Source organism: Osmerus eperlanus, chromosome 7, assembly GCF_963692335.1.
Source record: "Osmerus eperlanus chromosome 7, fOsmEpe2.1, whole genome shotgun sequence".
Lineage (NCBI taxonomy): Eukaryota > Metazoa > Chordata > Actinopteri > Osmeriformes > Osmeridae > Osmerus > Osmerus eperlanus.
In genome coordinates this window covers 8734807-8749066 of record NC_085024.1, presented here as the reverse complement: position 1 = coordinate 8749066, position 14260 = coordinate 8734807, and the positions used below count along the sequence as shown (strand labels likewise).

At 40.1% G+C, this 14260-nt stretch overlaps 1 protein-coding gene across 4 annotated transcripts in view; it reads right to left on the bottom strand.

Annotated features, from left to right (window-relative positions):
* The window catches only part of washc5 (WASH complex subunit 5), an 88986-nt gene that overhangs the window by 43870 nt on the left and 30856 nt on the right, over positions 1–14260 (bottom strand). For all 4 annotated transcript variants that reach the window (XM_062464694.1, XM_062464693.1, XM_062464695.1 and 1 more), the window contains 2 exons: positions 3207–3334; positions 2811–2940 (listed from right to left, as the gene is read on the bottom strand). In XM_062464694.1, coding sequence (XP_062320678.1) covers positions 2811–2940; positions 3207–3334 — 258 coding nt within the window. The remainder of the gene's footprint in view (positions 1–2810; positions 2941–3206; positions 3335–14260) is intronic.

Below are 14260 nucleotides of genomic sequence, written 5' to 3'. Positions count from 1 at the left end.
CTGAGGAGGAAACGAGATGTTTACTGGCTCTGTGGTCCTCCACAGAAGTTCAAAATAAATTAGAAGGTGCCGTTAGAACAAAACCAATATTTGAAAAGATAAAGCTGGAGATGGCCGCTGCTGGCTACAAGAGAGGTATAGAACAACTAATAAATAAAAAATGTAAATTAAAAAAAGAATATAGGAACCAGAAGAAGGACCTTGGGCGAAGTGGCAGTGGTCGTCCTAAAAAAAAAACATTATTATTATCCTGGAGTCGATATTAGGTGACGGACCGGCTTGTCAGGTGAGGGGGGCGCTGAATTCAGCCACAGCAATGCTGAAGGAATTAATGGATGACAGCGGACAAAGTTTCGCTGCTTCAGGTAGGTCTTCTCATTACGTCAAGTCATTAAATATATTTATTGACTGTGTCTCCTTTTAACATTACATTAAATAGCTTGGTAACGTTAAAGTTGTTGACGTTAGCAGCTGACGCTAGTTGCTAAAACAGCTGATAGGTTAGCTCTTGCTATTTAGCTAACTTTCCGTAACCATGGCTACAAAAGTAAAAGTTTTCACGAGTTGACGTTTGTCACCACAAAAAGACTGAAGTTGATGTAAGTGTAGTTTGCAAGACTATGTTTAAGACACAATTCTCTTGATTTGGCTATTTATAGAGTTGTCTGTCACTGATGTGGAAGTGGAGGAGGGTGAGGAAAAAACTTTGCCGCCGCCACGGGACAGCAGCTCACAGGCACCATCTAGCTCTGGTGGATTGGCCTCTGTACAGCAAGCCAAAGGAGGTAAGATTTGTTGTGCATAAATGGAATAATGTTTTGTTAACAAAATATAAGACGCTCATGTTTTGGTAAGCCAAGTGAAGTCATTACTGTTGACCTTTGTTTGTTTTGTGAACAGGAAAAAGAAAGCGTGCAAACGAGGACCTTATCGACTATATGGAGAAGGCGGACACAACGTTTTTAGATTTTAGCAGGGAGATGATGCAGAAAATGGAGGCAGATACGGGCGCTCTGCTTGGTCTTATGGGGCGCATGGTGACAGCGATGGAGTCCCAAGCTAATAAATGAAATATGCATTGTTACATTTAACTATTTATTAATTTAAAATATAATTATTTATCTATTTATTCTTGTTCTTATATTTAACTATTTATTAATAAAAATATAATTATTTATCCATTTATTTTTGTTCAGTTTTAAATATGTGAAGGCTCACATGCTATTTTACCCATCATCTAACTACTTCACCTATCACTCAAACTTGAATTGATGAAATGTGCAGCTTTTATAAGGTAAACAGAACAGAACATTTAGTCATTTAGCAGACGCTCTTATCCAGAGTGACTTACAGTAAGTACAGGACAAAGGACATTCTCCCCGAGGCAAGTAGGGTGAAGTGCCTTGCCCAAGGACACAACTTCATTTGGCACGGCCGGGAACCAACAAACCAACAACCTTCTGATTACTAGCCCGACTCCCTAACCGCTCAGCCATCTGACCCCCTACAGTTAAGGGACAGTGGTATGCAGTACAAACATTTATTCTTCTCTTCTGTTGAAGTAGCTCATTATGGCTGCCCTAATGTTTGCCCCTTCCAGCTCACCATGCTCAGGCAATGCCTGACCTGGAGGCTGAATGTTGAACTACCTGTTGTGCTCCTCAATGAAATTGTCACCATGCTCTTCGGAAATATTATGAAGTACACAGCAGGTCAAGGTCATTATCTTGCTCAGCTTCAGCTTGCAGTCATTTATTTTGAGGAAACATCTCCATCGCCCCTTTAGTCTCCCAAAAGCCATCTCTACAACTGAGCGCGCACTGCTCAGTCTGTAGTTGTATGTATGTTGCTGTGCTGACAGTCTACCAGTGTCGGAGAATGGCTTCATAAGCCAGTTCTGCATGGGGTAAGCCGGGTCACCAATTAAATATCGTGTCCAACGTTAATGCCAGAGATGGCCATTTTGGTGATTAGACCAACACCAAAAAGGTGGCTGATGGACCTATATTCGCTGCCGGTGGTCAGCTTCCAGAGAGCAAATGATACACGTTTTCTCACAGGAATAGCCAGACGGTAATTTGTATTCACTCTGCCCATGAGATGCCTGACCTGATCGCAAATGTATTCAAAATACTCCCGGGACACTTGAAAGTTTTGAACAAACTGTGCAGGGATGAAATCCGGCACAACTGTGTCCCACCAATAGCGTGATCGGGGGTATGTCCACACAACATGTGACCTCCACCTTGCCCTCAGCCATAATACGATCTGCAAAGGTAAAATCATGTATGTTTTGGTTTGTTTACAGGTAGAGTCCATATGAGCTGCTACGTTTAGTAGCTAGCATTGATATGTTATCAATAGATATGGCTATCGCAAGCCAGCTAAAAGCTATAATACTAACAGCCAAAACGTTCAAGATAATTAACGTTCTTCTTGAACGTAACCTCTCTTCATAGCGACCACGAAGAGCTGTAAATGCACGTCTACGAAGTGCAGTATACGTTTGTATAGCCAACATAAAAATTACTGGTAGGTATTCCTCCATTGTTGTTACAATCAATTACTTCATAACGCGTTGCTAGGACAACGGAGGCGTATGACATGTTTAAAGACGTAGCCCGACTCTGGCTCTCAGTCGGTGGAAAATCGAGCTGGTTCTTAGATTAAAACCAGCACCAAACCGCAAGAGCCCCAGCCCAGAACCGGCCCGGATTTGGTCGAAAAGGGTTAAATGTGGTATAGCTCAATGCAGCATAGTTGTTTTTTAAAATTTGTTTGTTTGAAATTGCGACTTGAATGGGACTTACCATTTTTCTCTACCCGGGTAAGGGGCTTCACTCCAGAGAAAACCTCTGCCAGCTCTGTCATCCTCTCAGAACCTTCAGTCTTGTAGCTTTCCCACTTGATCTGCTTCTCAGTCAGCATCTGTTTGAACATCTAGGGGACACGGCAGCAAATGGTCAAGATGTTTAAATGTGGACCAACAACCACTTTCAAAGTCTAGTTTGTGGCTATATGTGTGTGTGTACCTACCTGTGTGTACACACATATACCTGGACACCCCCAACATAACACATTTAAATTAAATTCCTATATATTGAACCCATATACACACACATGTTAAATATATACTGGTTAAATAATACTTTTGCACAATACTGTAGATGCACAGGTATTTCATACAGCGTGTTCATGAGACAGACCTCTTTCAGGGTGAACTCAAACTGGGCTGTGTCCAGCAGAAGCTGGAAGAGGATCTTGGGGTTGTACTTGGAATCGTTGATCACCTGGTCTTTGATCTGGCGCATGCGCTTGTTGTTCAGGTCATAGGCTACATGAAGAAAAAAAATGAAATTGTCAGACACTTTCATGATGGAGAAAGTTCTGCTTTCATAATACTTTAAATACCATATTAACCCCCTAAATATGTGACACGCTCTGGTGAAAAGGGGCTGTTGTCTGCATTTCGTACTTTCCGCTACGAGCCTAAAGTGTTTTTTTGTTTTTTTACAGTTTTCTTTTTCTTGCATATTACAAAATGTTTAGGATCACTAAATACTCCATTTGTTCTTGTTTACCTAAGCTTCCAGTTGAGTTGTGGGCGCGTAATGCGTGATGTGATTTGCATCACTGTGCAGCTGGCTACTTTTGGCACGGATAGGGGGTCAATGGTCCACTACTGATTGCTAGATGGTGCTTCTTGCACGCAGCCAAGGCCAGTTTGGAAACTGAAGTGGCCTTCATCAATCTGTCATTCATTTCCGTGTTGATAGTCGTGACTATTTTATAAGAACGATTGTCTAGCCCTTCAATCACTCAGCAAAATGTTATTTATTATTAAGTATGTCACACACATTAAGGGTTAGACTGCAGTTGGTCTATAAATGCGTAGCCCAATATTATGAACATTCTATTGTCGGATGACAATGTTCACGTTGTTGTCCTGAGTCAAAAGTATAAACACACAGGGACATCATAAACATTCAATGGTCTGATTGATCCAGTTATCCTGGTAAAACATTTATTGTTCAAAATTAATTGTCAGGGCACGGTCCAAGTAGGGCTATTGCAAATATGAGAGGCAACTGTAACTAGTGCAAATTCTCAAATTTCTTCTGAAATCCGTCCTTTTATTTGTTACTGTAACATTGGGAGTGTGGATCTCGGATTACGCATGAGCAGTAGAGCATTGTGTGCAAACAAAATTTGGTGGCCTATTTACAACTAGAAGGACAGTTAGACAGCGAACATTATGTCATAACAGAAGCAAACTCTACTACATTTACACTTAGTCATTTAGCAGATGCTCTTATCCAGAGCGACTTACAGTAAGTACAGGGACATTCCCCCGAGGCAAGTAGGGTGAAGTGCCTTGGAGGACGGAGTGCCTTGGACGGAGGTACGTTGAAGGACACAACGTCATTTTTGAACGGCCAGGAATCGAACCAGCGACCTTCTGATTACTAGCCCGATTCTCTAACCGCTCAGCCACCTGACTCCCCTACTAGAGTTTACTAGAGGGCTGTAGCTATCGAATATTTTAGTAATCGAGTATTCTACCAAAAATTCCATCGATTAATCGGATAAAATGTAATTTTGCTTAATTAAAGAGCAATAGTAAATATACAAAAGAAAATAAGACAGGTCTCCTAAAATGAACAACTAATAGGTTTCCTTTTATAGAAAAACACAAAAAATATATTTTCTATCAAAAATAAACATTTAGTTATTACCCATTGTTTCTCTGTCTTTACTTGTACGGTGAACAAATACAAAGTTGACTGAGATGAATTAAGTGCATTTAAGTGCCATACATTCTGGGTTTTAAAGAAAGCATTTTCTGAGATGCAAAAAACATAAAAATAAATTACTTTTTTAAGTTTTAAAACTAAGGCATATATTACAATAAATAATAATAGCCTAATACAAAAACACTGCCTTTAAGTCGTGCAACTTAACTTTGCCAGTGTTGGATAGCGTGCTGCATTAATTTTCCACCATGACAGTGGATTCTCCTTCTTGGACAGGGGATGTTCTCCGAAATATATCAAGATCTGTGGAATAGTTGTGACAACGAAATAAAAAAATAAATAAAAAAGGTCGGCAAAGCTTAGTTTAGCTGCTGCTGCTCCTCCTCTTCTTCACCACTGGTGCTGGAGTCTGATCCCACTATGTCGAGGAACGGTGACCCTCTAGACATGTGCTTCGGGGAGTTGTGTGCTGTGCTGGATGCTCCATTTTCACTTGCAGTGGGCTGCCTCGCTTGCTTTTTGGCAGCAACAGCAAGTGCCATGGTTTGTACTGTGCTTTGGACCTTGAATACTTGGTCAGCAGGCAAGAACTTCAGTTTTCGAAACCTGGGCTCCAGAGCAGCAGCCAGCAGGGTGATGTTTGGAGATTCAGGTGTAAACTCTGTCAGTCCTTGCCATCTTGCTGTGATCTGTTCTGTCGCATGAGCCTGGAATGACCTCACTAGTGCAGTCTCAAAAGCTGGACTCTGTATGTTGTTCGTTTGTGCACTAGTTGTGGAAGTGCAGAGGGTGTAACATATTGCTGTCCGCTCAGAAACACTGTAGCTGCTTCAAAGGGCTCAAGGACCTGGCTCAGCTCCTCAATCAGGATCCACTGTTCAGGCTTGAGATCAAGGTGGAGTTTCCCTCTCTGAGTCACTGCTGGGTCAGAGAGTGTAGCAGTCACCGGCCATCTTTGTTCTAGCAGCCTGGACAACATCTGATAGGTGCTGTTCCAGCGTGTACATATATATTGCACCAGCATGTTTGTCTTGGTGCCCATTTGCTTCTGCTTCTCCTTCAACTTGGTGCATGCCAGTTCACGCTTCTTAAAATGTTCAACAAGGCATCGCACAGCAGCCACATACTTGCAGATAGCTTGGTGGATCTTTAGAGAGCTTTGTACAAGCAAATTGAGGGTGTGCCATGCACATCGCACTGATGCCCATCCATGCCTTTCTTGCAAAACCTTTACTACTGCTACGAAATTAGCACCGTTGTCATGAACAACAACATTGATTTTCTCTGGTGGAATGTCAAATTTGGCAGTTACATCCTCAATCCACTCTGCAATATTTGTAGCGGTGTGTCTCTCTTCTATGGGCATTGTTGTCAGGCAGTGGGACACCATTTCCCAATCCTCCCCAAGATAATAACACGTCACCCCTAAATAAGTCTCTGTTGCAACACTTGTCCAAATATCAGTTGTGAGTGAAATGCTGTCAGTCTCCTGCAGGGCTTTCTTCAACTTGCCTTTGATGTCTTCATACTTTTTCTCCATCTTTTTCTTGAAGAAGGGTCTTGAAGGAAGCTCGTACTTGGGATTGAAAGTGAAAATCATCGCTTTAAAGCAGGTGTCCGCAAACTTTTTTCTGCGAGGACCAGATCATTTTTCCTTTCTTTAATGTGGGGCCGGGTTGGTCTGTAACAGAACATTACATGGGCCGGAGTGTCTACCAGTATTATTGTGGAGATTTTATGCTTTTAAATGTATTTATTATGCTAGATTAGTTTATTATTTTGTTATGCACCATACATCCGTACATATCAAGGGATATATAGCCTATTAAAAAAGCATTATTACTATCGTAATGACCTCTTTTCATATTCATTGCTATTGAAATCAAAACATTTACTTACTCACGCATATTAATCAGTGTGAACAGTTTTTTTTAATGTGGATGTTTTCTGTTGAGATGCTGCAGCATGGACAACATGCTGTTGTGGTATGCTAGCTCGATCTTGCAATGGACACACACCACGGCGTTCTTTTTACTTTTCTATTTGAAATGATCCCAAACCTTGGACATTTTCTGTCGTTTTCTCTTGTTGGGTGTGCTCACGCCTTCGGCGAGCACAACCATTGTTCTCTCACATATATATTTATTTATTATTGTTTATTTTCGCCCCCCTAAGGATCAGTCAATATTTGGACTACATAGACAACGCCTGTGTCAAAATGTTTGTCTTGGTCTCGATTGCGTTGCTTGTATTTTTATGTACGTTCCGTTGCACGGTTTAGGAGGTTACAACGTTTTTGTGGAAAAAAGTGCCTTTAGTCGACGAAGGGTACTCAGTGCTATCTATGTCACCACGTCAGCACACGTTAGCAACGACGCATGGATACAACGTGCATAGATGTGCTGTTGCACAGCGAGTATCGTATCGTGCCGTGGTGTACTAGCAGCATCATACATGTACATTTAAGCAAATCAAGATCTGCATGTACAGTAAGTAATGTCACATTAAAGAATGTATTTAAACTCAAGCTTGTGTGGTGTGTCGCTGGCTTCAGTGCCACAGCCTAAACTTTATGTCAAAAGAAACATGCTCATTTCCGGCGCTTAAAAACAATCCCCTCACTCAGTGAAGTTTGGCTAGCCACCGCAACTAGCTTGCTCGTAGCAAACTTCTTTTGAATTAGCCATTTCTCCCTAAATAGATGTAAAGCTTATTTACGTTTTTGGGGGCATATTTTCAGTTAGCAGATGGTACTGTTTGAATCGCGATTCCATCTTAAATACTGCCGGTGACAACGTTGTTACAGTAGCTTGTTTCAAAGGGGGTTCGCTTGTTTCAAGGGGGGTTCTCGAGTAGGCTAAATGCTTGAAAATATCACTAGATGGGAAAAAACTTAAGGGGACGGACCCACCTGCAACCGACGCAAGCGAGCACACCCTACAATTTCCACAGAAATTGTACCCTCTCTAGTTTGTTTCTTCTTTTTGCTCATTGCCAGTTATCACTCCCTTCTTCCATTCCATCAAAACACCGCTAACTCCTTGCGTCTCCTTCCGCTTTGTGGGTGACGTAAACGCGTTGTGTCACACAAAAAATAATCATTTCGAAAGAACGTGACATGAGATTTAAAATGTATCGAAAGAGGCTTTGAGGCAGAGGAATTTGCCTTTATCATTTTTTTGACTCAAGTTACTCGAGGAATCGTTTCAGCCCCGAACTCTACCCTTATTTCCAAACTCCATTCAGTAGGCTACCGTATTTTTCGGAAATAAAGCCATGGCCTGTACCCTGATTTTACAGTTTTCTTGTGGTTGTACGGCTTATAATTCAAAGGGGCTTATAGCCCGGTTTTAGAACAAAAAAGTGGCTTTGTCCCAAGATCTCTACAGACCGTGCAGCTAATTTAATGCTCAACACTTGAACAGGGGCTTATTACTTGAAAGAGGAATTATTTCTACTGTGTAAGTTACACTATCAGGGCTTGGAAATACAGTGACTTGCAAATGGCTAGTAGAACATAACATTTCATAACTAGAGAGGGTACAATTTCTGGGGAAATTGTAGGGTGTGCTTGCTTGCGTCGGTTGCACAGGGGGGTCCTTTTTTTTATGACATTTTTACAACTGATACATATTTTTTTTACTGCTCATTTACAACTCAAAATACGAGTGAAGTGTCGAATGAAATAGATGTCTTCTTATTTCCCCTGCAAGAGGCAGCCTTATAGTTGAATCAAAACGAATACATTTGGCAGACCGGTGTAAAAATTGACCTACCCTTACAAAAAAGAAGTAGTAAAATATGGATAATACACTTTTAGTTCACTTTTGATATACTTTTAATAAGTATGCTTAGAAAATAGTTCACTTTTGATGTACTTTTAAGAAGTATACTTAGAAAATAGTTCACTTTTGATAGACTTATAAGTATGCTTAAAAAATTGTTCACTTTTGATATACTTATAAGTATGCTTTGAAAATAGTTCACTTTTGTAAGAAGTATACTTAGAAAATAGTTCACTTTTGATGTACTTTTAAGAAGTATGCTTAGAAACAGAAAATGGTATACATTTCTTCTGGAGTAGGATGTACGTTTTCTATTATTATACAGCAAAAACTGTCAAAATAATTACATAAGTACGTTACAGGTTACATTTTTTAGATCCATCTCATTCTAATTATTCATGTCTATGAAAATCTATTATGCATTGCACATTGAATCTTTTTTGGTACTGAAGCTGTGACCTTAATTACTGCCAAAACATTCTGAAGCCCTATAATCTTATACTAATAATTATCAATTGGAGTATTAATAGAAAAAAAGAAAAAGCTACTTGAGAAAGAAGTAGACAGAAGGGTTGCATTATGCATTTGAAGGTTATACTGTCAAACTGTCTGAAGAACGAAATAACAACGTGAAAAAATGAAGATAGCGTGGCTCATTGGCTGGTCAATTCCCATGATGCAAGGCGGTAAATAGTGTTAAAATTTGCTGATAAGTTTGCCGTTTGTTCAAAATACAAATGTAACTTCATGAATTTCATTTTTAAAACGTGTCTGCTTAGAATGTAGTGTCTTGTTGCGTGGTCATTGTTGTGGTGGTTTACCATTGTAACCATGAGTTAAATTACTGTTACGTTTCATAAGAAGAGCTGGATTCTTCAAACGTCAAAGCTTGCGCAGTGAATAGCTTCTTTCAGCTAAGAAATTGCAGGGTAACTTTGCAAGGGCCCCCGTTGTCGCTAAGTGACTTATAATCTGAGGCGTTTGAGGGGCTCCTAAACATTATAATATATTAATAAGTAATAGTAAAATTTAATTTATAAAGTTTACTTCTTGAAGTACTTACATTAATTGAAAGTGCACTTAAAAGTATTGCCCAGTATACTTTGAGGCTCTTTAGGAAGTATACTTCATGAACTGAAAGTGCACTACACAGGTTACTTTAGAGTATTCCAAGGTATACTTTTAAGTACTTTGGGAAGTATACTTGATGAACTAAAAGTGCACTACACAGGCTACTTTACAGTATTCAAAAGTAAACCTTGAAATACACTATAAATGTACTTTAAAGTGTACTAAGTGACCTTAAAAGTGGGCCAATTCAGTTTACTTAGTACAAAAATAGTATATAAATAAGTACACTGCTAGTATACTTTAAGTAACATGATAATAGTATACTTTTTATACTAAATATACTTGCAAAATAAACTTGAAGTATACTTCTTTTTTGTAAGGGTAATCTCTGACTTAAACGCCCTTTTTCCCTTCTCGTGATATTTTCAGGCATTTAGCCTACTCATATTGCATTCATTCATTAATAAAGAACCCCCTTTGAAGATTATTCTACGACGTCACCGGCAGTAGAAGATGGAATCGCGATTCAAACAGTACCATCTGCTAACTGAAAATATGCCCCCAAAAACGTAAATAACCTTGACATTTATTTAGTGGAAAATCGCTCATTCATAAAAAGCTCACTGGTAGCGATCATTGTCAGTAACAACGCAAAGTGCGATGTAGCCCTGTGTGGAGAAGCTGCCCCGGTAAATTGCACTACTACAGTACAGTAGACTACTGCTGTGTTCGTCTTGGTAGCGATTGCGTTGGTTGAATTGGATTTAACGTTCCGTTGTACGGTTTAGGCTGAAATTAATTATTTTCATGAACGATTGACAAAGTTTAGGCTGTGGCAATGAAGTTAAGGTTAGTAGTTAGATAGAATTTTGATTTAAGTAAGGGGAGTGCCGAACATGTTCTGTCGCCGGTTGACTTCATCCTACAGCTGTGTAGATGTTTTTTTAGTGTCTCGCGTAGGCTACAGTGTTGCAGTGAGCAACACTGGTTTGAAACCACAGGTAATAATAATTTCACCAACAAATCGTTTACTTGTAATGTAATGTCATAATAAATCCTACAACGAAAATGTATTTGTGAGGAATGTTTACTTTAACGATTGAAAACAGATGCATCATAGACCACTGTAGTATGTGTTGCCCGGGCAACAGAGGCTAATGTCATGATGCTAATGCTTCAGTGAAATAGTAGACTACCGTTTCCGAAAGTAGATGTGGGCCTACTTCCTTAATAATATCAGCTAATATTGCACATTACATTTCACAATTGTGTTTCACATCACAAAGTAAAATGAGTAAAAAGTTATCACCCTGCCTCTTTGCTTGTGGCGTTTCTGCAGCTGCCTTTCAGTAAAGCTATATAGTTAGCCTAGCTATCCCCCAAGTTAACAGATGCGAAACGAATGTTCTGCTACAGGTAGTCACACGTGTTTTCGTGACGTTAGTGACGTAAGTAACGTCAGTGACTGTGGCTAGCAAATTAGCCACCGTTAGCTTCACTTTTCACCACAAAAACGCAATTTCTACTTAAACCATGCAAGACACCTAGGTTGTCTATGTAGTCCAAATATTGACTGAATCCTTAGGGGGGCGAAAATAAACAATAACTAGAAACGGCTGTTCCTGCGAAACAGCAGTGAGAATGCTGAAAACCTGAATGGGGATAGCTGACCATGCTAAAAAAAGCGGAAAATTGTGAACATTTTGTAGAAAGTTATGACCTGAAGCGCCTGAAAGGTATTTTTGAAAGGGGCTGGAGCTGGATGAAGGTATAAAACTACAGAAAAGAGAAGAAAAATGCAAAAAGAGAAATAATTCTGAAGAATTTGAAAATTTAGCAGAAAATTATTTGCTGGAGTTTCAAAAGTCAAAAAAAAAAATCTTCTGCTACAGGTAGTCACGCGTGTTTTCGTGACGTTAGTAACGTCAGTGACTGTGGCCAGCAAATTAGCCACCGTTAGCTTCACTTTTCACCACAAAAACTTAACTTGAGCCTAAACCATGCAACGGTACGTAAATAAAAATACAAGCAACTCAATCGCTACCAAGACTAAACTTTTGACACCTAGGTTGTCTATTTAGTCCAAATATTGACAAAGATTTAGGGGTGGGAAAATAAATAATAATAATATATATGTGAGAGAACAAAGGTTGTGCGCTTGCCGAAGGCAAAGCACACCCAACTAGAAAAGGCTGTTCCTGCGAAACAGCAGTGAAAATGCTGAAAACCTGAATGGGGATAGCTGACCATGCTAAAAAGCTGAAAATAGTGAAAATTTAGTAGAAAGTTATAAGCTGAAGCTTCAAAGCACCCGAAAGGTATTTTTGAAAGGGGCTGGAGCTGGACGAAAGCATAAAACTACAGAAAAGAGAAGATAAATAATTCAGAAGAATTAGAAAATTTAGTAGAAAGTCATTTGCTCAGGTTTCAAAAGGTCTGAAATGTATTTTAGAGAGGACCTGGAGCTAACTCTGATTAAAATGCTGCTGCAAAAAAGCTGAACTATTGTGGGTAGTAAATAAGATCATGCTACATCTAACCAGCGGATCATCTTGCAAGTGTGTCAAAGTGGTATTTTTACAGACTGTATTAACACCGTAGGCGTGAATAATGCATGCATCGTGATTGTCGTCCATCTGTAGCCGAAGCGAAGCTAGAGAGGATGCAATGGGAGACTTTCTACAGTAAGCCATATCTACTGCTTCAAATTGAAAACGGAGACCATCTTTTGATTAAAGACAAGTTCCTTAACCTCTGTTGTCAATATCGCCTATAAAAAGTTGTCAATATCGCCAATAAAAAGTAAATACTCTTCAGTTACGAAGCATTTGTTTGTAGCTAGGTAACGAATATTATGTCTGGAAAAACATAGCTAGCTATGTGACCTGGGGCCTGTACTACGAATCAAGATTTGGCGTTAGCGAGGTAACTTCAGGTTCAACCCAGGGTTTTCTGTACTACGACGGAGGATCACTTGTTACAGGGGTAGATCGCCATGGTAACACATGCTGAATGGCTTAACCTGGTCGGGAGCAGGTTAAGTTGGAGATCAGAGATCAACCGGTATAAAAGCCCCGCCCACTAACTCATTCTTGAGGATAATGCCGTCACCGTTCATAGAAGATCCTGTGGAGCTTGGTGCGCGGATAGTCAGACCCTCCAGGAATTCGCGATGTTGCGATCGCACCAATTCATGCGAATTCAACGATTCCCCGCGAATTCAGTGCGACGTTGCAATTTTAACCAATCACCGCAATTTTCCCGCAACTTTGACCAATCATCGTCGTCTCCCACAACTCTCTCCAGTAGGGGTTAAATCCAGTGTTGCACCTGAACGCGTTCATTTAACGAAAGTTCATGAACTTGTTGATAATTTTGGTGAACATGAACTGAACGTACTGTATTACTGCCTGATGAATGATACTGTGAACGCGTTCATTCTGGTGTCTGTGAACTCTTTCACTCATGAACATTTTTCATGTACTGGGATCTGGTTTTCCCCCCTGGATAGGAATGGGAACCTATGGAGCCAGTGGTCCCCAACCTTTTTTGCCCCACGGACCAGTTTCATGTAAGACATATTTTCACGGATCGGTCTTCAAGGTGTGGTGGATAAACACGACAAAATAAAATGATACGACCAGCATGAAAACAAGCGTCTAATAATATGAAAACAAATGTAAAATGCATGAAAAACATAATATACCTAATCGACGTATTAGTGGGAGCCCTGCACTTGTTTCTGTGCAACCAAACGGTCCCATCTGGGTGTAATGGGAGACAGTGACACACGTTCTTTATGTCCAGTTTATTCCGTGATTTTGTTTTGATTGCAGTCACGGCAGAAAATCCCGCTTCACAAAGATAGGATATTGGAAATGAAAGCAGGGTTTTCAGTGCTTTTTTGACGATCTCAGGCTATTCAGCCTTGATTATCATCCAAAACACTGGCAGAGTTGTTGTCTCAAACATTGAGAGGTAACTTGTCATGTGTCAAGAGGAAGAGACGCGTGTGATACAGTCAGGTCCATAAATATTTGGACATTGACACAATTTTCATCATTTTGGCTCTGTATACCACCACAATGGATTTGAAATGAAACAATCAAGATGTGCTTTAAGTGCAGACTTTCAGCTTTAATTTCAGGGTATTTACATCCAAATCAGGTGAACGGTGTAGGAATTACAACACATTTTATATGTGCCCCCCCCCCCTTTTTAAGGGACCAAAAATAATTGGACAAACTAACATAATCATAAATCTAATTGTCACTTTTAATACTTGGTTGCAAATCCTTTGCAGTCAATGACAGCCTGAAGTCTGGAACCCATAGACATCACCAGACGCTGGGTTTCGTCCCTGGTGATGCTCTGCCAGGCCTCTACTGCAACTGTCTTCAGTTCCTGCTTGTTCTTGGGGCATTTTCCCTTCAGTTTTGTCTTTAGCAAGTGAAATGCACGCTCAATTGGATTTAGGTCAGGTGATTGACTTGGCCATTGCAGAACATTCCACTTCTTTGCCTTAAAAAACTCTTTGGTTGCTTTCGCAGTATGCTTCGGGTCATTGTCCATCTGCACTGTGAAGCGCCGTCCTATGAGTTCTGAAGCATTTGGCTGAATCTGAGCAGATAATATTGCCCGAAACACTTC